The following is a 26397-nucleotide window of genomic DNA, read 5'->3' as shown; positions in this document are numbered from 1 at the left end:
CTTGTACATAGTAATTTGATCCTTATTTTTCATTTATTTTCTATCTAACGAATCATAAGCTCCTTCTTCTTTTTTCTTTCTCTGGATAACAATAGATTCAGCAGTTCTTCGTTTCATTTCAATGTGACATTGCTGTAATTTTTGATCCCGAGGTGAAGGCAAGCTGTTCGACGCATCATTACATAATTCATCCTTGTAGGAGTTTATCCCTCGCTAACTACCCAATTAGTAGCGTAATTACACATACTAGAGAAGAATCAAATCGATCCTCTCTGTAAACTAAATCCTATATGTTATAGAAACGGGGCTTAAAGTTCAGGTAATTAACGATGTTTGTAATTAAACTCATAATTAAATTACGACACGTTGATCGTCGCCGGTAGAATCATAAGCGGATTCGCTCGGAGCTAGTCGGAGTTAAGATTGAGTTTCAATCCTGAATGCTGGAATTTGAAAATTTCCTATCATTCTTCAATAATTAACGCGTGGATCGTTTCGACGAAAATTAACGGCGTAATGAGAAATCGCTTCGAGATCATTACCCAAACAATCTCGTAATTATCGTAGAATAATTGGGCCAAACCTTCGAAATGCTTTTAACCTTTTTGCTTATGAAATGTTTTGAAATGATTTTGAAATCCAGCCCTGATCATAGAATTAGGTTTAGCTCGTGATTTTGAATGTTTTAAACGTTTTCAACACGTTCTCTCGCCTTCACAAAATTGAATAGTTTGTACGAATCGTAATTACTATTACAGAATTAGATGCACATGTACGTATTGATATTACTATATATGATATTTTATTGTTCGTTATTACTAACTGTATATTGTGAGAATGATAAAACTTTTACACTAGAATATCAGATCAAAAAATACTCTATTTGGATCTTTTTCTAGTACAAAAGAAACTAATTTTCTAATATAAAAGTCACGTTAATTATCATCTTAAATCTGTGATTATTTATTCGTTATAAGGTGGAATCTTTCGTTGTAAAAAGTGTATAAATATACTTCAATAATTATTTCTCTGCCTTTACAATTAGATGTACTCGGAAGTACTCGTTTATAAAACGCTCGTTTATAACGAAGAAAGCATAAGCGACACAGCGAAATAAAATATTACTGTCACCTAAATATTACCACTATGAGAACAGCAAAACGAAATATCACTGTCATCCGCATACGTGAACGTGTTAAAAATGCATTATTGTTTTTATATCGTGAAAAAAGGGAAAACAGCAGAGAGGAAGCGCAGATTATTAATGCATATGCTTTGTGTATTTTACATTTACGCTTACAAGTGCATGTAACTTGTATATGTTGTATGTTTGTATGTACTCTAACAGTCGATAAAACGTATGAAATCTGTTATAAAAAATTTACCATATTAATTTCTACTGAAATTATATTAAACTAAAATTTTTATTTTACTAAGGACTTGTAAGACCTGTTGAAAATTGTGAGTGATTCTTAATTCAATGGTCAGAAACTCTACAATCGAGAGAAAGCACAATGGACGAGTAGATCTTTTCTTTCTCTCTTGCCATTTCATTTCCAGTTTGTCTATAAATGTTTTTTAGTTTGTGCTCGGTTAGAAGAGCAACAGATTCGTTTCCTTTACAATGGGGTACCGTGGTCCCTTTGTTTCTCTTACGCAGAATCTCGCAAAAACGTCGACGAAAACTAGATTTTCTCCGGTCGTCAAACGTCAAGGAGCAAAGCAGGGCAAAACTCATAACCCATTAGAAATTCGACGCTTTGCAGAGACGCGCAATCGATTTATCCCACTCGAGAATCGAGATTCCCGTCGAGCGTTCGAGTGATCCTCGAAATCGGTTCATTTTTTTCGTTTTCCGTCTTTGTTCTCCTCTTCCCTTCGTTTTTTCCTTTTTTTTTTTCTGTTTCAGCGAGAAAATTGCTTAGCTACAGTTGTATAAAACTGGGGCGCAATTTCGTTGATTTGAATTGTTCCCTTTGTCATTCACAAAGGACACGAATTATGCACATGCACAGGACATTCGATTTTACGGTGTATTTTTATTAGGAGTCACTGATTTTTAAATGATTTATCGAGGAAAAAATTGCTAGCTTATTGAAATTAATACGACTGCGAGTCGAGTCGCTTTGGGCCAAGTGTTTCGATGAAAAACGAATGCGTTTGTAGAATCTTTACCTTGCAACTCAATTGTATAACGTGTTTATTATATTTGCCGAAGAGCGGATCCGTGTGTGTGTTCTAAGATTAGCGTTATTTGCGCTGTAAGTGTCGCCACTGTTCGGTAACTGTTTGCCAACTTTAGACTGATTTTAACACGTAAAACGATCGGATGGTATTCTCTGTTGGCGTTGTATCTTTGCTGCTCCTGAAATCAACAATGGCTAAGAGATTAAAGAAGCTTAGTCAGACTAAGGCAAATACCGTTGTCCAGATACCCTGCTTTATGATATTCGATTATACACCAAACGTACTAAAATCTTCGTGGTTTTCTCGTGTTCTGTTTAGTACGCGCGTAATTCTTTTTGCGACAAGACAGTTCGACAAATTCTCATTTTTTTCGACGTACAATCAGAGACAAAATTAAGCGAATAGACAGTGAAGCTAACAGGAATCAGTGAAGTTTAAATAAACTTCCAGTACTAGTGTTACATAAATTTAATTTATTGTGTATCTTCATAGTGCTATTTCGTGAATGGTTGAAATTGATATTTATGCTTTTGTACAAGCATATAAATGAATGTTTGATGGAAAAGTCACCCATTTTGTCAAAAATAAGTGGACAGGTATCGAAACACGTAAGAAATAAAACATACGCATCCTTCTATTGTATTAGACCAACAACTAAGAGCATTGACATACATATCGCATCTTGTATTTTTATTATAATTTTTTAATTAAATTCTCTGTGGACTTTTTGCTATGCGACATTTTAGTTTTCAATACTATGTATCCGAATATTGTGCGTGGAAGAACAAGTGATTTTACAAACGATTATATCATCATGAAATTTCCTCAAAACGACGATAAGAACGATAACTAGCGATTCGTACAAACGATAAATTCAGAAAGAGATGAATTCTTTCCTTAAAGCAAAACTAGAGTAGCACGAAGATACGTGAGATTAAGGGAAGAGTTAAGCAAAGAACGAGATGAAATCCGAGCATCGATAATCGCGCGATCGTATCTAGCTGGTACAATACTTCTTTCATAGGTCGATCGTTTTCTCGCCAACCGTAATGATAAGTAATAAGGCGTAAAAAGCTATTAGAGTCCCCGAAGGATATTCTCCACCCCCGTGCCGGCTCTTTTTCTCCTTCACCCTCGTTAAGAAGACTTCCGACGTGAAAGCGGGATTCTTCGGGCCGAGTCAACGAAAGACGTAAATCCGAAGCGAGGAGATGTCGGCTTCGCGGATGGCTTTCTTCCATCGTCTTCTCGTTTCATGGGGTTTTATCTCGTTTTCTTCATCCGCTTTTCCATCCGCGGCAAAGGGAGAAAAAAAATTGCGTGAAAGAGAGAGAGAGAGAGAGAGAGAGAGAGAGAGAGAGAGAGAGAGAGAAAGGAGGTGAGAATCGAAAAAGAAACAAGAAAAAGAAAAGACCACCGACAGTGGTTTCTCTTTTCCACGGCGTTTTATCGCATTATACGCGTGCGCTCGATCAACGATCGCATCAAACCGTCGAGGACGATTAAGGCGTAAGCGAGCACCGGTTATAAAGCGTTTTCCAATTTTTGGAAGTGAATCCGCTCGATGAATTTTTCTTTTTTTTCTTTTTTTTTTTTTTTTGTTTCCCCGTTCCACGAAACGGACCAACCTGGGCCCATTTTGTCGTATTCGTTCGCACGAAACGTTCGTACAAAAACGTTCACCGTCTTTGTAATTGCTCGCTCGCAAACTGCTTCTTCCCTCGGTTCTAACGAAGTTACTTTTGTCGTTGCGAAAACCTTTGTTTTATTTCGTGGCGCGCGTGCAGCTTCGGAACATAAAAGGCCCTGTTTCGCCGGCAGAACGACAGGAGGAAAGAATCTTCCCAGCCGCGGCAGCGTAAAATCTACCTGTTCATATTTGAACCGGACCGTAAAAATGCTATCTATTATGCGGCGGAAATCTGAAGTAACAACCGGAGCTGAGGGAAATAAAAGAAAAAAAAAAGAAAAAAAAGAAGAAGAAAGAACCGAGATTCGAATGTTTCGCCTCGGCGACTTTCCTTGTCGCTTAATGTCTGACCAAGTACCGTGTAATACTACTTGTCGTTGAGATTAAATTCAAATTTCGCGTACTCTCGCGTCTAAAAACAATAAAAACACGACGAAATTTCCGTTGAACCCTTGCATTTTACAAAAAATTTCTAGAAAATCTGAAAATTTTATGAAATAGTACTTCGCAGCATACTTCAAAATATTCGTGAAATTATTTGTAAAATAACATCGGCGAATTGTTTTCTCTGTCTGCTTATTATTTAAATCCTATTACATCACAAAGAAAAGAAACCTATCTAGTTTCTCTACTTTGTAAATCCACCTAAAGAGTCTGAAAATTTTCTAAAATACCTGCAAAAGAGTAGGAGACGATAAACGCACGCCGTTCTTCCTATCCTTATTATCCGTTTATACGAGTTAAATCTCTCAATTATTAAAGACGCAAGAGAAGCTCGTCGAATTTCCACTGTATACCTCGAAAAACTCTCCGAGAAAATGAAAAATTCCTTTCGAAATATTTCCACACGCGCGCGACAAGTGCACGCCGTTCTTCTCGTCTCTCCGATATCCCTCTGCCGCATGTATCTTCCAGCGACGCTAAATCTCCTAATTATTCCAAGCGCCATATTTAAAGCATAGCCGTCAAGTCGCAATTTCTTTCCCGGAGGGCCCCGCGTTATTAATGGGAGAAATGAAAAGGCTGGCGAATACTTGGCACCAGTGGGCGAGCGTGTGTATACGTACGTGGCCGGAGGAGGAAAGGATTTCGCGAAGGTAGAGGTCGTTGATGAAGCTGGCGGGACGAAGGAGGAGGACAGGGTGGTGGGTTTGGGGAGGGAGGGCAGTCCGGGACGAGTCAAGGGGTTGGAAAAGGGGCGACTCTGGCAGTCAGCGGGTTAAAGCCGCTCCGAGCGGGCGTTCCATGTGCGTTGCCTCCGTTCTCTCTCTGAAATTCCGACGGAACGTCGCGCGAAGTATGCTGTCAACGACACACGTTCGTTTTCACATGTGTGCTATAAACTTCTCGGTTAAGCTCGCGCGGTTGCGTCTGCCATCACACGAGAGAGAGTGATGATTTTGCCTTGACGATCCTCGAATCGGTGCCCTCGAACGCGGTGTGTTTGCCTCGGACTGGTTCTTTCGATCGAGAAACCAACTGGCACTGCGATATCCGAGTGTCTCGCTCGATCGTTCCTCAGTCAGTGACACGTGTTAATCAACGAAAGTACCGTGATCGTGACGTGTTCTTTGGATGAGTGAATCGAGAGAGAAAATCGAAGACAATCTTCCAGGAATCAAAGTGCACACCACCAGTGATAAGAGAAATAGTTCTCGTGATTGTGATGATGTTCCTCCGGCAGTGAGTGTTCGCCGTGGTACTTCGATCGAGACCTGTCGTTCGTCAAACATTTTCGTCTATTTCCAATCTCAGTTTTTTTTGGGTAACATTGCTTCGAAGTTGTTCGAAGTTACGCATTATAACGAATATTGAAAATATATGGGGGAAACGGTTCTCACCCGCGGCGAGACTTACACCGAACAGGCGTTGTGCTTGTTGGAAATAAATTTCGAACTTAACAACTTTCTGGACACATTGTGATGTAAACGCGCTCGGGAAAGGCGATGCGTCCGTTATTAGCTGAATGTTTGCACTTTCGCGAACGTCGTCGTCACATGGGCCAGCGTCAATATCCCCCGACACACGGCTAATGCGTTAACGCCGTCTCTACCTCCTGCGGGGAGAAAAAATTGCCGATCGTGTGTTCGTTCGCGAAAGCACTTCGTAAATAACGAGTGAGTCACCGTGCCACCATTACGTTCGATAACACGTACGCAGCCGCTATGTTTATCAAACCTCGTCTCTTCGTGGAGACGTGAATTGCTCGCATCGCCGCCTGTGGCCTTCGAGGACGATTTGTCGCGAAAACAACGAACCCAAAACACAAGTAATTGATCGTACTTTCCGTCACAGTCGGCGGGGATCGCGAAATCCTGTTATTTGCGCGAAAGATGAAACTATTAGCGGGTGTTTATCCTGCGAGAAATCCGTACCGGCGGTGGAAATCGTATTCATAGAGATCGAACTAGATTTATGGCATAAATTTTCTACGTGTGTGTGATATATATATATATATGGGGCGGGATTTATGCGTCAATCGTCTATCATCGTTCGATCGAACGATCGAATCTTTTTTCGAACGATACTCGAATCGAAGGGCTCGACGTGGCTTTGAGAGGAAATCGAGCGCGATCCGAGTGAAATTTGTATCCGCGCGTTCGACGGTATTGCGGGGCTCCGGTGTGTCATTGTCCTTGCGTGATTAACGGCCGTGAGTTTGTAATGGTTAATTGCGGGTCCGTGCATCGGGATCGGCGAGCAATGCCTCGTCGAATAAGTTTGTCTTAACGGAAACTAATATTTACGAGACGGAAGTTCTGGAAGGACTGGACGTTCCGATACGGCCCGGATGACAATTGAACTCGCGCGGGGCTCGATCGAGATCTGGCCTTTAAACAGCCTCTCGTGATTACGATTGGTCCTTCACCGAAACGAAAGAACTTTTTCAATTTCGCCCGACTACTTTCTACAATGTGCCGGATCGGGTGAAAATCACTCGCTAATTAGCTCTGTTGCAAAACTCCTCGTGTCGCTGTTTCGACGAAAGCGAAATAAAGTAGGAGAGAAAAGACAGAGGGAAAGAGAAATGGAGAAAAGAAATGAACGATATCATCGAAAAATTGCGTTGTGATCGACGAGATATAACAAATTGAGCGAAACGCTCGCGCGACATTAACAATCGATGCTTCTCGATTAATTACGAACTAGTACGCGCTGCGAAATCGTCGAGTTTCGATATTATAAATGGACGATGAGTAAATCCCGGACAGGACCTCGTGTCGTGAAATTCGAACTGACGCGTGTAATTTCGTCGCTGTAACGTATCATTTCGGTGTCGGCGAATCGAGCAACGACGTGGAGGGGGGAAAATAAACGGGGAAAAGGGGGAAAACGAAAGACGGTATAAAAGAGAAAGAAAAAAAAAAAGAAGGTAAAAAAAAAAAAAAAAAAAAAAAAAAAAAAAAAAAACGCGAAGGAGGGCAGAGGGAAACGGAATCGCCATAAACGGTGCAATTAACTCGTTGACAGGTGTTCACCTCGCAAATCAATCGCGTGTCTGGTTCAGGCGGATCGGTCACGTGCGCGTGTTTGGCGCAATCACGAATGCACTTGACTGCAACCATTTTCCGTGCAGTTGCATAACCAGCCTCTCGGGAAAATCGCGTTAACTGTAGCTCGAGTTCACCGCGTATCGATTTCTATTTCCCATTTTCACGCTGATGAAGCTGTTTAATCGTTGCGTCGAAGGCGCGCGCCAGCCTCGTGAATTATCGTCCTTGGTACGGCGAGCGAAAGGAGCGATCAGAAAGGCGGATTGGACGTTACGTTTCGATCGAACGCTTGTGTCATTCGTCAACTCGAGAGAAGTTGTTTGTTAATGTTGTCGGCCGATCATTTAACAACGTCGTCGAATTGCATCGCGGCACGATAACGAAACGATGTTTTACACGGGCTTGTTAGACTCGGGATAGGACAAAAGTTGCAGCGAAATTATCGATCCGCGTTTGAAAAAGTTGGTCGGACGCCCGACGTTTCGACGTTTGGCAAATAAACAGAGTCTCTCCTGGCCCTGGCCCTGGTGGAGAGATTGAAACGAGACGACCCGGGCGGTGCATTTGTGTATTGCCACGAGTACATTGAAAACTGGGTAGGTTAAAAACGGCGGAGTTTGACACTGTCGCGTCGCGTGTAATTTCGAAGTTGCTGATAATAGAGGGAATATAGTCGTAGTAATAAAGCGGATAGACGGTGCACTTGGTAAACACGTCATTTTTCACCCCGCTGTTTCGTCCAATGTTTCCCCTCGAAAGTAGATTTAATCCCCCGCCGACGAATTTACCCGACGAGACGTCGGTCTGCCGCTGCACTCGCGAGCGGAACTGGTGTACAGGGTGGAACTGGCACGAACTACGTCTTTACGTCCATGGCTCGCCGGTTGGTTGAATTCGTGTTCGTGAAACATCCGTGGTCTGTGTGTGAAGGAAGCTCTCTCTCTCTCTCTCTCTCTCTCTCTTTCCCTCTCTTTCTGTGTCGATGGTTGTAAAAGTTCCGCGCGGCTCGTCGGGATCAAACCCTCGAATTCGCAATTAAAATCGCCCGGCGAAATTCCACCGGTCGACAGACACAGTCGGGACCACGTACTTAACCGTGTTCTTCGTTAGTGATTAGAAGGGACAGGAGAGGCGGGGAAGGGTGAAAGGGACCGGAATCGGGGCTCGCGGGAGAACACCAGAACAGGGAACAGAGAGAGAGAGAAAAAAAAGGTGATTTTAACGAGCGGACTGAGACGCCGGTTCGGCTCTTGGCGATCGATCCGTGTTATTTGCGGCGTATAATAGCGACGGCAGTGTGCTCGCGCGTCAATTTGTCTTGCTTCGGTGCGAGAGGAGTTGCCGATCGACAACGAGGATTCATCGAGGATCGATCGATTGCGGCCCGGCGTGGACCGCGCGCCTGTAGATCGCTTGTTCACGCGGACGATACCCGCTCGCAGCTCGCTGTTGCTGCTCTCCCCGTCACCGGCCATGCGTCCCCCGTCACCCGGATGCAGTTGTTCCGGCATCGGTAAAGGATCGTCGAGTGGATCGCCGAATTGACAGAGAAGGCTTGCTCTGTTAAGCATCGGAGGCCGCGGCAACACTCCCGTACACTCGCGTACGCGTTACCGCCGGTCGGAGGGTGTTAATTAGCAGACATGTATGCCCACGTGCACGGTGATAACGGCATGTGCTGTTACCTGCCAACGGTGCTCTACCTCGAAAGATATCGTAAGTTCTATGCTTCGTCGCTATCCTTGTTAGCTAAGCTGAGAAGTTGCAGTGTGTTTAATAAGAACATGCACGCCGTTCCTCTGAAAAGAAATGTCCCTTTCTGTAAAAGATTTTGCACAGATCAGAAAGTACAGCGCTAAAAATTACGCACTGAAGAGTATGTTCAACCTACACTATTAGCAACGAGATATTTTTTTTCCACCAATTTTTCAGCATCATTATGAGACGAATTTTATGACTTCGAGAGGTTTTTCGTTCTTAACGACAATTGGTGATTGAAATATATCGAAATATATGTTAAGATATGCGCAAATGTGTTGAGAAATATCACGAGCTCTTTGCTCGTGGTTCTAAGGATCCTCGGATTTGTTTATTCACCTGTTCGTTGGTAATTAACGAGCATTGAGGAGGAAAGGAGCCAAAAGAGAACTTAAAGGTTAGGAGCCGCACAGCTAAATGTAAAATTAAAAGCCCACTTGAGGATTAATATCATATAGACGAACATTCACTTTCAAACATTCTTTCATTCACCGTTGTACCCTGCAAAACGACGAATCGGATACATTGTCGATTCATTACATGCCGAGCGTGTCTTTGTACTTGCACAAGCAACAATTCTTACGATTCTGAGCAAACGCACCTTTGTCTTTTATTCATCCGTTTCTTTTTCCGCCACGTTCTGTGGTAATGTGAGCTCGCGAAACTCGGCAAGTTGGTTTGCGATACTTTATGCAAAGAGGGCGGGAGGGGGAGGGGGCAGGAGGCTGCATTGCCGTGAATCCATTTCACGTAAAATACGTTTTCGTAGTTTAACGTAAACGATCGCTGGCTCGGGTAGCAAGTTTCCTTAAGCGGCCGAGTATATTCCTGGCCGTATTAGTTTGGCGAATGGTGAGATTAGCGTTATTTTAAGGCGGCCGGAGCTCCGAACAAGCAACGAGCTCCGGGAGCGGTAGGGAACGGACGTTAACACCGGGCCCCGAAACTTATTTAGGGAAAAGATAGCGAGAGCTTTTGCATAATGAAGCAGTTGGAATACTGGTTTTCGTTAACGCGAAGACGTCAGCCAATGCTAACGCGCGAGGTAAACGTTCCAGCGAGATAGTCGAATGAGCGAGCAACGAACCAAGATTGTTCATGCCTCCGTAAATTTTCGGGAATTTATTTTCTCGTCGCGGCTTTCTTGCCGCCAACATCCCACTGCACGGGGTCACGTGCAAATTGTTTGGTAATTTACTTGGAACACGTCGTTTATTTTTCACGCAGTTTACGCTTCGATAGAGTCTTCTCGAACGAGCTGCGATTGCTTTCGAGTTTCTGAATAAATCGTGTAACACACTCGAGACCGACAACAAAAGTAATCGTTGCGTCATTTGATGACTCTGTTCAATAGCCAAAGACGCAACACGCGCATCAGTTCACTGACTGAGATCGATCTTGGATCGCAATCGAGAAATCATTCTGTCGCGTGACGTCGTTGTACAATATAGTTCCTAAAGCATTATACAGGATACAAAAGAAAAATTATTACTATCTCAGATATCTCGGTTATTTCTGGAGATGTGAGAAAACTTTGTGATACATCTGCACAATATGGTAGTAATGATTTTCTTTTTTACGGATAGAGGCATTTGAGAGATTTCAAAGTAACGACCGTGTCGAAAAATTATTAATTTAACAGAGGTATTTTAACTTTAATTTTGTAAAATTTGTCGCACGAGAAACGAGGACAAACTGAACGCGTCTTTCATACGATCGATTAATTTTGGAAAATTAAAGTTAAAATATCATAAAAGCGCACTTACGAAAGCTACGATGGATAATGAAATCAACGGCTTTCAATTTCTTTCAGTTCGTCGATGACCTTCCCTTTTTCCTTTTTTTTCTTTCTTTTTTTTTTTTTATTCATTTTTCACCGAACTAGCGCTTCCGACGTTTAACGGGAGGGGAGGGACGAGAAGTGATGTATATCGGATTTTGTCGACTCGCTGGAATCCTCGTTTTGGCGCTCGATGATTTATTTGGGAGTGGGGCGTGATCAGTGGTACACGTTAAAACAACGTTTAAAAACATCGAAATTCAATTCTGAAATTTAATTCCAGCCAATTCAACCAGAAACGCGTACACATGTTGTGTCTGTAGAAAAAAATATGATATTGAGCGAAACATAGATTTCACAATAGATCGTACATTCTCAGCTGAAGTAAAGAAATATTTCGCATCTATCGTTTACATGGTGTTACAATGCAATTAAATCAATTTTTCGTGTATTGTCGAATTAACAGAAACACGAGATCTCCCCATACAATTAGATCATTTGTAATTTTAATTTTGGATCGAACAAACGAGAAATTATTTGGAAATGATTTATTGGAATCTTTCGTATCTCTGAAATAATAAATTAGCTGAAATAATTCACCCGAAGCTGTTCCACATATATTCAGCTCCGATTCTTTCGAGGCTCGTTTGGCAATTAGAGAGGAAATATACTTCTAATCGCCGGTGGAACGAAGAAAGTTGCGGAAACGCTTGGTAATTATACTTGCATTTTGCCCGGCTCGTTCGAAACGCAGCCGAGGATACTTTCGAAACGAGTTTAGTTTCGCGTTAACGTTCCCGTCCACTTGACTTGACGATTAAACGCGCAAATTATTTTTCGATGGCGTGAAAAAAAACGAAACGGAGGATAAGAGATAATATTACGTTTACGAGACGATATTACACGAGAGATCGCGGCAAGGGTCAGGGCGTTCGTTTTTTACGGGATTTTCAATGAGCGACAGCGGGATCGAGGCAAATGGACATTGAGATTATCGCGGTTTCACGCTATGGTTGCCTCAGACGACTGTTCCGGTGGGCGGAGCAGGTCGTTTCAGCTGTCGCGCGCAGAATGGAGATTAAATTGGCACTGTTTGTACGATCGCCTTCGGTGCCCACTTGGCGACTGTTCTTCACTATCGATCGGCTATATTTGAGAATAGCCGCGCGGAGGAAATTAATCTGCAAATTGCCGGGTACGTGCGAATTTTCCGGTCGCCGGCAAGTTTGCCCAAAAATATGGATGAAATTCGTACTTCTGTTAGTTATTGCATCGTTGCAACAGACCAGTGTTGACAAAGTCTCAATTTTTTTATTAGGATAGAAAACTATCTTTATAATCGTGTAATCGGTTAATTTAGGATAATGATTTTAAGTGAGTATTATATAAACGCACTCTCGAAACACAATAGTTTCTAATAAAAGTTATGAATTCGTCGTAATTTTCCCGAGATTGACGAGAAATATTCGGGTGAATTGTGATATTTCATGCGACACAACTTATGATAAATGAAGCGATGACTCGTAAATCGCACTTAATATCGATCGTAACCTCTTAAACTTCGTTTAGAATATATGAAAATCGTAATTTCTCGTGAGAGTTGCAAGAGCGTTTCAATTTTAAACAAAACACAATTCGCACGATACTAAATTGTAATTTATGATACTCGCTTCAATCGATAAAGTTTCTTAAATTCTAAACGATTAATTTCGCGCTGAAACACGTTCGGAAGAATTCCCATTTTTTTCTTTTTCTTTTATCAATCACTGTACTTTCTCGGTCGCAGAAAGAGGTCAGCGATTTTTTTCTCCGTTGGTCGGAACTGTGATTTTTGAGTAAGGAGCTTACGGAAAGGATATCGGGTATCAGAGAATTTCTGTCATAGGTAGAAACACGAGGGAATATCGAGCGTAAAAATAATTAAACGACAAATGTGCGATAAGACTGGTTCGTATATTATTCAAATACAATTGCTCATGATTCGTTATTCATATCCGTTCGTATCCCTCGATAAAACTTTTTACGAAATGGCGGAGATTATCGTTACCTACTTTTTCATCGCGTTATCTATCGGACGGAGGAAAAATCGATTCGGGAAACATTCTACTGGCAATCACGATGTTATGGCCTGTACATTATCCTGGAAACGTTCCTGATCCACCGATCCCTTTGATCAGATCATTCACTGGAACGGTGATATTACGTAAAGACTAGATCCTAGAAAATTAATAATTTGTCACCGTGTCATAAACGGTGCTTCTCAGCTGGCTTTTAGAACGAACTGAAGCGAATCGGTTGCATCTCGATTTAATTTGATCGTGCAAATGATTTATTAAATACGACGAGAAGCGTGTTTCGCGTTGCTCTTCCAATTAATCGTTTCGTCACCGTGATAAATGGCGGCTATTTATCGTAATAAAGAACATCTGATACTTGTTCCCTTCCTACGTGTATTCTTCATGGCAAGCAATTTACGATTCTCAGCGGAGAATTGCGCGACATTTTTCCTCTTTACCATCGTGAAAAAAATTGCATGAATCAAGATCGCGATTTGTTGTATAAGAATTTAGATTTTCTAGAATTCGCTGTGGTCACTCACCGTACGAAATTAGTACATTTAATCGCCATCTTCATTTTCATAACTTTGACGTCGGTTTTAACTTGTAATGATGGTAATCAGACTGTGGAAGAAATTCTAAAGCGCAAAGCTGTACGAAATGCATATAATATAAAAAAAATATTTAAAGAAATCTAAAATATACTGCTTCCTATAACATGTAGCTCGTGAAAAACAATCTTTGACCAAGCTTCTTGTTGTCTAAGAGTACATTTCACGAAAATCTGCATTCCAATGATCGTAATCGAGTCGCGTATATTCATGCGTTTGTGAAAAATTTCAATGGATGTGACGAAAGTAATAAAATATCCAAACGAATTCCTGCGTTTCAGTCTGGGAAACTAATCTGTACTTAGCTTGAATTTTTCCGAATCACGTTCGCAGAACGTGTAAATTTGCGTAAACGTTCGCAATTCAGCGATAATATCGGAAACGCGCGCAGTTGCGTAAATCTATTATTTGACGTACCGAGTAATTCTCAGGACCTCAAATATTGACTGAAATATGGACTTAAACATTGAGATGCGCGGGCATGGCGCGGTAACTGGCGTTTAGCGCGATATATTTATTCATCGCAACGTGTACGTATAATTTATGCCCGAATGGTATGAAACTTCTGATACTAAATTACGGGTATGTAAATTGAACATGGTCGGGGGCTGGCGGATGCAAATGTATCGCCCCGCGAACGTACATCGTATGCGTGCCGAACAAATGAGTTAGATAATAGCATGAGAAAAGTCGACGTACAGAGAGAGAGAGAGAGAGAGAGAGAACAGGGAGGAATAGGGAGGAAGGCATCAAGTGGAAAAGCCGACTAGATGTCACGAATTCGTTTTCTTTCCCCGGCAGCGGTAACGTCGCGCAACTTCGCCGAGAGAGGAACGTGAAATTTCTCCCTCACGAAACGCGCAGAACGCTTCGTACCAAGGGATTTCTTTCTTCCCCCCTGTTTCTCTCACATTGATTATTTTCTTTCGCGTTGAAGCTTCACGTTAAATTGATTACGTTATTAAGTTCCGTTGCGCGCGTTTCATTCTGGAGTCGTGTTAATTAGAAAACTGGCAAAACCGCGCGAAACTTTGTTACTGCGCGAAAGAAAAATTTAAGACACGACGTGATACTCTCCTTCTCTCTCTCTTTTTTTCTTTTTTTGTTGCTCGGCGAGAATAATCGTCGGTGCTTCATGTTTGCATTATGTTCCTTCCTAATGGAAATTCTCGTGAAACTCTTCGTCTCTCTGTATATACTTCTTCTTCCTTTTTCCGTACTTTTTGGTTTTCGAGTATTCGTAAGATTTTTGTGTCATTCAGTCAGGCGCGAGAAATATAGGAGAAAAACCGGCACGGAATATTAAGAGGAGTGGAATTACTTCTTTTTATGTCGATATAACGACGCCAGCCTATCGACCCCTGTGAAAATTTATTACCTTTAATTTTTTTCTGTTTTTTTCCCCCCCTCCTTGAGCCAAGGCTGAAAGGTTTGATATTTTCTTGCGATTTTCATCCCGGTTCAGCCGGCAAAGAATTATTTTCCGCTCAATGAAGATGAAGGTTTATCAAATGGATCTTCTCAGTAATGCATGAAGAAGGATTCTCCGACGCTTTAATATCGAGGCGTAGTTTGACACATTGATAAGAACGGGCAAAAAAGAAGAGAAAAAGAGCGACGTGAAAGACAGTTTGAACGCTTAATTCGAAACTGATGCTCATCGTGCCTGTATATTGCTCGAAGACATTCGATTCGCCGTTCGATTTGAGCTTTCTTTCATTTCCTCGCGAATATTTAAGATTATTATCCTGCCATCTTCGTTCGTACATCGAAATTTTCTCTTCCTTTTGCTGTCGTGTTCGTGTGTAACAACGTGTTAACATGGATGCAAAATAAGGAATTAATGAAACGCGCCAGCAACCAGCGAACCGTACAATATTAAGAGGATTATATAAGCATTGCACAACTATCCAAGGGATACGATTTCACTGATATTCGCTCGTTTATTCGTGTAATCTTATATATTTCTCTTATAATCATATAATTAATCTTATATTTCTCATTTTTTATATATTTATTAATATTATATTATATAAAATTAAAACGAGCAATCTATACTTTTCCATTGATATCCTATTTGAGCGTGGATTCCGAAATAAAATGATTTAATGCAGTAGCAAATAATTTAGAATTCGTAGGTAATTTAAAACTAAAAAATTGAAAATAAATTTATTACATTGTTATGAAATGATCTTTACGTACTTATATAATCGTATTATCATTAAAAATTCTACGAAGAGAGAACCTTATACGTGTTGATACTTTATGCAGCTTTATTCTTTTATTCTAAAATTTCTGATTCCAAATTTCTTCCTAATGCAGATGAAATATTTGCAAATATTGGTTCTCCGAGATTACACTTTCCCTTTTGACAAAAAATGCGAGCGCAATTTCCCATTCTGTGAAACCATTTCTTTCAGGGCGTGCATTTCTTCTCCCGCCCCTTCCTTCCCTCCCCGCCGGCCGGTGTAAAATATTTCCATCATGTGAAGCAGTTCCTCTGCCTCGAAGAAAAACGAATTTCCCGGATTTCGATGCATCTCCCAGTCACGTTCAGCTGCATTTGTCTCACGCCGGTGTGTTTTCGCGACACGGGAGGAGGCGGGATCCAATTATTCGAAATTTCCATAATTCTGGAGAGCTACAGGCCCCGTATTCCTGTAGCCCGTAAATTCCGAAAATCTGTATTCCGCTGTTCCCTTGTTTATCTTACGCGCCAGACGCCAGTGCTGGTAATATGATGGTCGGGATTAAACGTTGTCTGTGAATTCTCGCCCAACTTCCAATTGATTCGCGTCTAAACTCACCGCTTTTCACGTATCGCGTTTGATCTCGACCAGCAACGGATTTAAACATTGTTGCTGAAGGGCCCTCAGGCGAACAGTCATCCCGCGATGTCTTTCCAGTTCTCGAAGTTCACTCTACGAAATCTTTGTTGCAGCATTTTTTACAGATGACACTGTATCTGTGATGCAATGCCACAAAACAGGACATAGTCATTGACTGCAAGGACGTAAATACATGTTGAAATTCTGAATTTCGTGAATTTCGTGTACGCAACTTACTTTATTGCTTCATTTTTGATAATTACATGATGGTCTAGCTGTATATAATTTGTGGTTGACAGAAGAGATTCTCCTTAAGAGGTTTCGAAAATAGTAATGGACATTATTAAAAATATGTCGAGCCAGTGAACGTTGTTTCGATTACGTAAAAACTTTCATTCCGATTTTTGCATATCGATGAATATATTTTATATAGCAATGTTTGTTTAAAACTTTGATGCAACAAAAAGTGAACGAATGTTACAACGCTTTCTTGCTAGCGAAAAGCAATGTATTTTTTCGAAGACAGATTTGTTCTTAATTTAGACAAGTAAAGAATTCGTATTTTCTATTTTTTTCAATTAATATTCGGAACTCTGATAATCAAGGATGCTATAGAAACCAACTAACGAAGTGATGTTCTAATCTGAACAATGAGTAACTAATGAAAATGAAATTTTGAACCTCAACAATAGCAACATACGTCTCTAACATTGTTAATTGTTCATTCATTTCTTTGAGGACCATTTTTGGGACCATTTCTGGGATAGAATTCTGTTCAAAGCTCCGAGCTTCGTAACGTCATTAGCGTCAAGATAAATCCACCTATGGCCTCTATTCCATTACGTCTCGAATCGAATCACGTTCGTCAAAGATTACTCACGATCACATCCGGAACAATAATTCAGGCTGTCACTCTGCGAGCCGGTTAACGCTTGCTCGTTTTCCACGCTTGCTCGTCCGGATTTACGACGCACGTAGCCATTTAAAGGGCGTAGCTCCTTCGTTGCGTGTTACGGATATCCGGCCAGCGGGATGACGTCATGGATCATCGGTCAGAGGGGACGTTCTCGTCCTGCTATTTTTCACGGGGTTTCGAAACGACAAGCGCCGTTCCATTTACGTTTCGCGCACGCTTTCATAAAGCATGATAGATGTTGCAGTTCGTGCGGTTCCGCATGTATCCCGTTTGCATAAACTTAGCCGGAAGAATATTTTCGTTGCGCAATATTGCGGACGTACGTAAGGAATTTGCGTGATCTTTTCGGATTATGACGGTGGGGGGAAGCCGGTACGTCAGACAACAAACTTTCAATCAGCGAATCCGTTAATTGATTTTGAGAAGACCGCGGGTAAGCGTGAAAATATACGAGATTTATCGCGACGATTGATGCTCGTTATAAATTATTATTATTAGATAATTACACGAACAAGTTAATGACCAATTTCAAATATACCGGATTATCGTCGTTGTTTGAATTATTTAAGAGCGCGATTCTGTAGTAATATATTATAGTAGTCATTATATTTCGTTGACATTCGTTCGCAGATAAGAATTCGTTCAGATTTATTGTAGTTTAACTGAACAATTTGTTGCAAAATCTTCTTTCTAATAAACTAAAAATATATAAAATCAAACGCACGAAATGAAAGTAGAAAAAAGTTTTCATTTTACTAAAAGGACTTGCTCGAATTTAGTACCGAAGTCTACAATTCAATTAGAAGTCCATCTGAACACGATGTTCTCAGATCATTTACAATTTAGTGTATCTTTATACACTCTTCATTAATTGGTGCAAAAATCAGGTACTTTGCAGTGTGACAGCTAGCCTATCTGTTATTGTTTTATTACCATTACTGAAACAGCTATTTATTTCTAATACAACTTGGTATATCTCTTATCAAGAAACAAATTGAAACTCAATGATCTAAGCGTTTGGTGAAGAGATATGTACCTGTTGCTGATCGGTAGTACTATAATTAGAGAGATCACAAATCATAAATAATAAAACTCTTCAGTTCAGATCCAAATATCTACATTTTATGTGTCTGAAATTTTTCATTGCTTTCCGGTAGTTTGGTGCAAGAACTATGACTCTGATCCAAATATTGAACTCAATATTTGCTGGATATTTCATATTTTTCAGAAATGTAAAAAGTATCATATCCCTTGAGCAAGTTGTTCCGATTTCCTACAACTTTTCAAATCCGAACTTACTTATACAGTTTTTTGCGTCAGGAAACTTTGATTTCACAAAGAATGAAATTTTTATACCGCAGCGAATCAAGTACTGACTGTTCCGACGACAGATTCCAGTTTCAGTGGATTAAATCGTAGTAACCGTGTCTTTCTTTTCGTATCGAACAAACTTTTGAAATAAAAGTAAGGCACGTTGAAGAGCAGGGTTCAGAATGGTTTAAACGTTTCATCGTCGTGATGATTGTGGGAAACGTCGCCGAGACATGGGCGTCGTAATTCACTTCGATAATTAGCATGCTTTAATTAGACGCACGTCGGCGAAGAAGGACGGCTGTCCTTTAATTATTGCGTGCGAACTGTGTCACCGGCGCACGTGCTAATGAACGACGAAAATAATAGCGGCCGTCTTCGTTCGTCTGTTTCCGTTCTTACGGTCGTGTCTGTCGTTTTAATCCAGATCCTGAATCAACGTTCCAAGGAGAGCCTAAATTAGTTTCCACTCTCTCTGGACGTTTCTGTCAAATTTCTGCTTCGCGTTCCTGACGAATGTTTGCTTAGTTCAACTTTGACAGCAAAAGTTCATCGTTTATTTAAGCGTCGTTGCGGTTTTACTGCAAATTCGACAAATTGTTTTATAACACGAAAGTTTGTACGAAACAAATTCTAACAATGAGTAAACGCAATGATCGAAGAAAATCGTCTGATGTTTGAAGCTGAATTTGGTAATCAAATGGCAATCAATTTTCAGGTCGAGACGACAATTAATTCCTGAGATGTAAGAGATCAAGTGCTTCATCATCTCTTTGATGTATAAATTTTTATAGCAAGTAAGCTATCTCAAGTTGCGTAGAAATTTGGTTTTAATAGAATATGTGTACAAGTCGGATTGTTTCAATTGTTAAACGTGCAAAATGATGCAAACGATAAAAACTAAAAAAAAAAATAGATTATATTGTTGTATATTTATATATATTATATAGTATATAATATATTTCCAGTTGATTTTCTTTTTCAATATGAGTCGAAAGACATTTAAAAAATTGTTCCTAGGGAGATTTGAACTTCAACTTGGAAATCTTCTGTATCATAAAAGCTGTCGTTTGATGGCAAGTTCAGTTTCACAATCGAGAAACCAAATACAGATGAGAAAATAGTTGTTTTCACAATTTATTTAACGTTATTCTAAAACAGTTCTTCCTGGAGAACCTTTTTCCCCCCCGGTTTTGATGAAAAACCCATTTCTGGTTTCGAAAACAACTCCTGTTCCAAACAACAAGAGCCGCTTCGTAGAAAAAGTGTTTTGGATTTTGCCGTATGTAGTATTAAAGATCGACACTTGTTTCGTGGCTCGACATAGAAACGTTTCGCGAGTCGTGTTTGCAGTCTCGTCCGGGCAATCCTCGTGCGAACTTGTAAAATTGTGCTCGCGAGATAGAAAAGAATTAATTATATCGAAGATATCGTGCAAGGAACGATGCTTCAGGGATGAACAGCCGCGTTCGCTCGAATCATAAAGGTGAGATAAACAGTCGTGCTTGTATTAGCAATACAAATTGTTGGGAATTGGAAATAGAATCTTTCCTGGCCAAAGAAGAGAAAAAAGAAAATAGTAGGTGGTGGGTAGTTTGTACAAGAAAATGATATTTATAAGTTTATGCGTGTTTCGGCGTACATTCAACCGGGCTTATGTAAATCTCGCGTGCTAACTTTATCGACACCATGACGCGATTTAACTTTTATAGTGTGCGTATAGTTTTATAACCTGTACCGCGAAATGTGTATACGTACGTTCTTGTAAAGGGGTATCCATATTTGTCTGGTTTTTTCCCGTTTACACGCGGAGTGGTTTTTCCATTTTACGGTGTATCCGGGGACGACGGGAAAATGGAACGCACGGAAAGGAACGCTCGTTATACGCACGTGCAGCACGTGATGTTCAGAAATCAAAGTGCCATTCTTTGACTTTTACTCGTGCATGTCGCGCCGGTGAACATCGGCGAGTCGCTTTGATTTTCCAGATACCCGCCGATCGTTCCGTAAATTTCCTTGGTTTATAGGTTTATCATATTCCAGTCTTCCGTTTTAATCGTGAAATTTATGGTCGATAGCTTTTTATTTTAAAAATCCTATTGGCATTCTCTTTCTCTCTTTTATTTTTATTTTTCTCGCCGAAATTGATCGAACGGACGACGGATAGTTGTGATTCAAAATTCGTGCCGCGTAAATAATTTCTTCAATTATTTCGGAATCATTTCGATTTGAGGAATCAAAAAATGGTTTTTTAGTTTTTTAAATAGGTTTTTTTTGAGTCTTTTATATTATTAATCCTCTGCGGTCCACTGTCTAAATATTTCTGCCATGCTATAGGAGGTTCATCTTCCAGGACTATTAAATTAATTTTTATTTATTTATTACAATATTTATTGTGGTTTATCTGTTTGTTATTAAAACAATAGTAAGTTAGTTGAAATAATTCATCGTTTCAAATCGTTATTCTTGATTTTGCAGAATCTGCTCGAATTTAGTTCAATTTCTCGTTTGCTTTTACAGTTTCCAGATCAATATAGATCTAATTACACTCTAATGAAATCATCGCGCTGCAAAAGGTTGCATTCAATATATTGTTGTTGATCTCTACAACGAACGAAAGTAAATTATAACGGCAAATGGCTGAAAGTCGAATGCTCCATTGAACGCGTACGCGGAAGCGTATTATTTCATTATCGTGGAACACCACTATCGCAAACGTTATTCCAGTAAATTATTAATCTTATTAATTAGCGAATTCGCGAAACAAAAAGAATCGCCGAAGTTTGTTTCAGTTTTGCGATACGTTTAAACGCACGTTGACGTTCAATGTATTCAACCTTTCTGCAATGGACTTGCAAATTTCGACTGTTTGGAGGAAAAGAAATATCTGCAGTTATCCTCGGGAAGGCGAAAGGTTGCTCTCGGAATGGAGCATTTACTGGTAATTGGCCCTTTAGCGTTCTCGTTTAACGGAACGGTTAATGATAATTAGCAAAGCCGGTTAGAACGGATCCGCCTGGTTATCTGGAAAATGATTTTCACTATTTAAAGCCGTGTCTTTTTTACTTGTTGTTCAATTGTCAGAGACAATACTTTCATTATCCGCTCTTGCGATATCAGGCTTGTTTAATTAGAAATTTTTCGTTTAATCTAACTGGATCACTGTGCCGTCTAGAACGTCATTAACAAGACGTTCATTAAAGTCTTCCGGTAATGACGTGAATGGCTTTTGGGCGGTGTCTGAACGTCGTAGCTTGCAATTTTAATTGCCACGTGCTTCCATATGTATAACTACTTAATTAACAATTTTCTAGTTTTTATTAAACACATCGCAGTGTGCATGATTATTCTGTTAGGAATGTAGGAGTTCGAAGATCGAGAGGAAGTGACCAGTTTTTGCTACGTGACAACAAATTTGAAAGTAGATTTGAGAAAATGTTACTCGCAGTGTGTCATTACTCTTTCATACAGTATCATGTTAAATTGCATGACATTATAAATGAGGCATATAATGGGATGAACTTTTACATGAAATGAACATTGTAACGGGAAACGTCTATTAGGATAATATTGGAATTTGAAACCAATGTGGAAATGTATATACAAGTTGCAAGATGCTTGTAAATATTTAGTACACAACATTAATAGTCATCTGAAACGTATAATATCGTCTCATTGGATATTGATTTTATTAATAAAATAATAATTAACAATATAGAACAATTACAGCGGAAAATTGTAATAATGAGCTATTATAATAAATATATACTTCTATTAAATATTTTGTAATTTCTTGTATATATTTTTATATTATTTCCAAACACGACAATCGAGTCTCACTCATCAAAATATTTTATATATAATACAAATTAATATATTTCGAAGTACAAAAGTTCCCGGAAGTCGTCCAAACACTTTCGCGAGCAATCGCGTAAGATCGGATCATTGACTCGACAAAATTTTCACTCGCACGGAACGTTTCTGTTTCAACACACTGAACGATAATCGTGTTAGCTTCTTGCCCCGACTGTAATTAATCATATTTCACGTTCCTTGCGCCACGAGGTCACGCGACGACGATCCATATTCTTCGGAGAAAAGTTCCTCGACTCCAAGTACATTTAACTCGCATCCAGACGAAAGGATATCCGTTGTTCGGCGCGCAGTTTGGAAGTTGGTGAACCCATCGAAGGAACTGGTAGGTGGGCGGACGGAGAGAACGGTCGTGAAAATTCGCATTATCATCGATCGGGAGGCACTCACGTCGCCTGTTTGCGCGGCGCGGCGCGACGCAGCGCGATTCTCTTGCGGTTAGCATATTGCGTCGCGAACGCGAGGAGTGGTGGCGAGTTCTCTCTCTGGAGAACGAAGCGAGACGAAGACGTACGGACCGACCGAGAGACGATCGATCGATCCTCTCCGCGACTTTCTGGGATTTGCCGTAAGTAGTACGAATCAACAAGTGCGCCGACCACTCGTCCACCGCTGTCTAAACTACCCGGAAGGGAGGAATTCGTCGAGATGACCTGCGGATTTTCAACAATCCGCGGATCGGTCGCGACAAGAACTTCTCGCGATGGATGAAATATTTCGGGTACGGGAAAAATATCAAGGGATAAGTCGTTTGATGGAAACCTAACATCTTCGCTGAGGATAGAGTGAAGATCGAAATCCACAGTTTGTCCCATGCTTTAAAATTCTTCGGTATTTTTAAGTCTCTCTCTCTCTCTCTTTTTTTCCTTGCCAGTTTGTTTTTCGTAACCGCGACTTTATTTCCTTCTGGTTTTGGTAGCTTATCTTAGACACGGAGGAGCTAATTGCAGTGTGTCCAAATACAAATATGTAGTTTATTGTTTATTTGTCAGTTACCACGGCGACGGTGAATTTAAACTCGAGAATTTAAACTTAATACCGGCAGCAACAGAATTGCAGACAAATTGATCTCTTCAAACAATCTGGAATTATGCGATCGTGTTTGAATACAGCTAGTCACGAAAGTCTATATACATTTGCAAATCAGTAACTACGATCTGCTAAATAGCGTGAAATCTATTGCGCAACTGTCGCGGATATATGCAAAATGTGTTTTTATCGTTACAATTATCCACGAAAAATATTTTCGATATCTTAGAAATGTTACTTCAAGTTTCAAGCAACGAATTAATCGAGGTCCTTAAGAGATTTTCTTCGTTTTAATCAGTTGGCCGTTTCTTTCTGTTTTGGTATACATATAGTTTCAAAATAATCCTACTAATTTCTTTTATAAACTGTATGAAACGTCGCGTGACCCGAAAGTTCTAGCGTCGTTGTATCAGAAGTAACTTCACAGTGAAACTGGTTAATATCACAGAGGAAAAACAATCGTGATATCATTGGTATTTCCATTGTTCTTTGTGTATCAGCGTTGAGTGCATATGGGATTCTGAAGTAGTTCCTTTACAACATCCCTCTTATGACATCGCCATTGCATCTTACTACAGGCAACACAAGAGAAAATGGCGAGAGAATGGCCCGCGGATGTTCGTCGATTCGTTTCCGTGTATATTAACTAGAAGTTCTACTCTCCTCTCCTTTGAATAAAAGACGGTTTTTCTGCTCCGAAGCTGCAAAGTTCGAAGATATAAAAGAAAAATTCTCCCGTACACGAGTTTCTTTCTATTACCTCTGTCTGGCATCGTGTCCTTTCTTTTTGTTTCCTTCTGTTTCGTCTTCTTTTTTTCTCTTCTTCTTCTAGTAGAGAATTTCACGTACACGTCGTCCTCGTTGTCATTTTGCGCTAGAGATCAGACGCACCTGTGCATTTACGTGTCTTTTATTTCTTGAAATTTCATGCATGTTGCTGTTACTCGTTTCTTTGTTTGCGGGACTTTTGCCTCCTCGCGGAAACAAACGTACGATTTACATTTTAACAAATGGCACACGATGACGCACGTCAGACGCTGGTATTTATATTAATTTAAGCATCGCAGCGATGAATTGCACGCCACTCTAATTCATAATTTTGCGCAACGTTTCGCAAAATTAACATACGCGACGCGTACGTTTGTACGAATGAATGACATTTTAAGCCAACGTTATCCGGCTGTTACAACGAATTCCCATTTCGTTCGCTCTGTCTCGCGCTTTTCACAATTGTTTCACGCATATTGTTGCAATTGGAAATCGATCCGATCTCCTCTCCTATTCCTTTTGAATTTTATTATTTTCAATTCACGGGACTAACTAGAATACACTTATCAGTTACGATCACGACACGTCACTCATTTTTGAATTTGTTCTCTGCGCAGAAAGAAGAGAATATTCGGAAATAAATTTTTTGGGCGTAGAAGTTAATTCGATGTCTTTTCAGATAATCTTGCTGTCTAGTTAAACATTCTACCCTGGAATCATTCTAGCAGGAATGTTTATCTTTTTGAATCATTCTGTATTACGAAACAACACATATTGTGCATGAGAGACGTTTTTTGTTTAATAATCTCTCGTTCAAGTCCCCCGAATTGTCAATTTTTATATTTTTTCTGTCAGAGTGTTCTCGTCTTTAATTGAATGTCAAATGGAATATATTATGCCTTTTGGTACAATCTACGACGTGTTTTATACGCGTGACTACCCATACTTTAGAACTCAAGCGCCGAATTAACACCTACACCTAATATAATATAATGTTATTTTCACGCGACATAACCGTAAACTGCTAAAGCGTAATTTTCCTTTCCAGAGGCTCACAGAGCTTTAGAGCTCCTCGAGGATTACCACGCGAAGCTGACGAGGCCTCAGGACAAACAACTGCGATTGGCAATCGAGCGTGTGATACGCATCTTCAAAAGCAGGCTGTTCCAGGCGTTATTGGGTGAGTGTTTATCGCAACAGGATTTTCATTAAAAATATCTCGCCCCCTCTTCTTGAAATTTCGCGTTGCGCTCTCCACTCGAGGAGAGATCCGGTTTTCTACGTTCCCACGGTGTTTTAAAGTCCGAAAAAAATTCGCCGACGATTCACGGAAGATTCAAAGCGAAGGCTCGTGCGCCTCGTCCCCGTTTTCTATGCCCTATGCCTCAATCTCATCTTATTTATCGGAACTGGCACGTTGCCCCTCGAACCGTTTCTCGCGCCATTGTTATTCGGAATAAAGAGCTCTTACCGCGCGATTCATTCCGCTCGCATCCTCTTTCAGACGAAAGCTCGTCCGAAAATTTTGACCGGGGCTTTGTCAACGATCAACGGGAAAAGAAAGAGCCAATATTGAGCGTTGCTTCTGCTTGAATTCGGGATTGAACGTACAGGAAGCTTTTTGTTGTAGGCACAAATACAGCTGCTTTCGCAGATGTGGTTTCTCGAGCATCGATCGAAGATCTTTTAATATTTTCGACGCTTGTTACGAAATATCTTTCGATGTGTTAGCTATTCAGGTTTATTAAACACGAGCGTTCCATTGTGAAACAATATCTTTGTCCTAATCTGCGTATCAACGCGTTGATCTTTATCGTTCAGTATTTTCTACTATATTAGTTTTTCTCAGAGTTTAATAGAGCAGTGCCGTAATATTAAATTTTAATAATTGTTAATTGTGACTGTATACTGAAAAAGGAGAAATTTATTATATATCGTGTATGATAGAAATCGTTATCGTAACGTTAATCTATAATAGTCAGACTTATCGTTCTTTTAGCTTTATAATTTTTTAAAGTATCGTCCCATTTTCTATTATCGTAGATATTTAAATTTAGCCAATTTAATATCATAGGACAAAAAGTGTCAATGATTA

The 26397-nt window shown here is 40.2% G+C and overlaps 1 protein-coding gene across 1 annotated transcript; it reads left to right on the top strand.

The window, feature by feature from the left end:
* Positions 1-8048: 8048 nt before the first annotated feature.
* Positions 8049-25514, top strand: LOC122527895 (disks large 1 tumor suppressor protein-like). The gene is made up of 2 exons (XM_043652469.1): positions 8049-9087; positions 25351-25514. Exons 1-2 carry the CDS (start codon positions 9015-9017, stop codon positions 25512-25514), a joined length of 237 nt encoding a protein of 78 aa, XP_043508404.1. The 5' UTR covers positions 8049-9014.
* The last annotated feature ends 883 nt before the right edge of the window (positions 25515-26397 follow it).

The sequence above is a fragment of the Frieseomelitta varia genome, unplaced genomic scaffold (genome assembly GCF_011392965.1).
Source record: "Frieseomelitta varia isolate USP_RPSP 00005682 unplaced genomic scaffold, Fvar_1.2 scaffold_236, whole genome shotgun sequence".
NCBI lineage: Eukaryota > Metazoa > Arthropoda > Insecta > Hymenoptera > Apidae > Frieseomelitta > Frieseomelitta varia.
The sequence above is the reverse complement of the archived record's forward strand: the minus strand, read 5'-3'. Positions and strand labels throughout refer to the sequence as shown.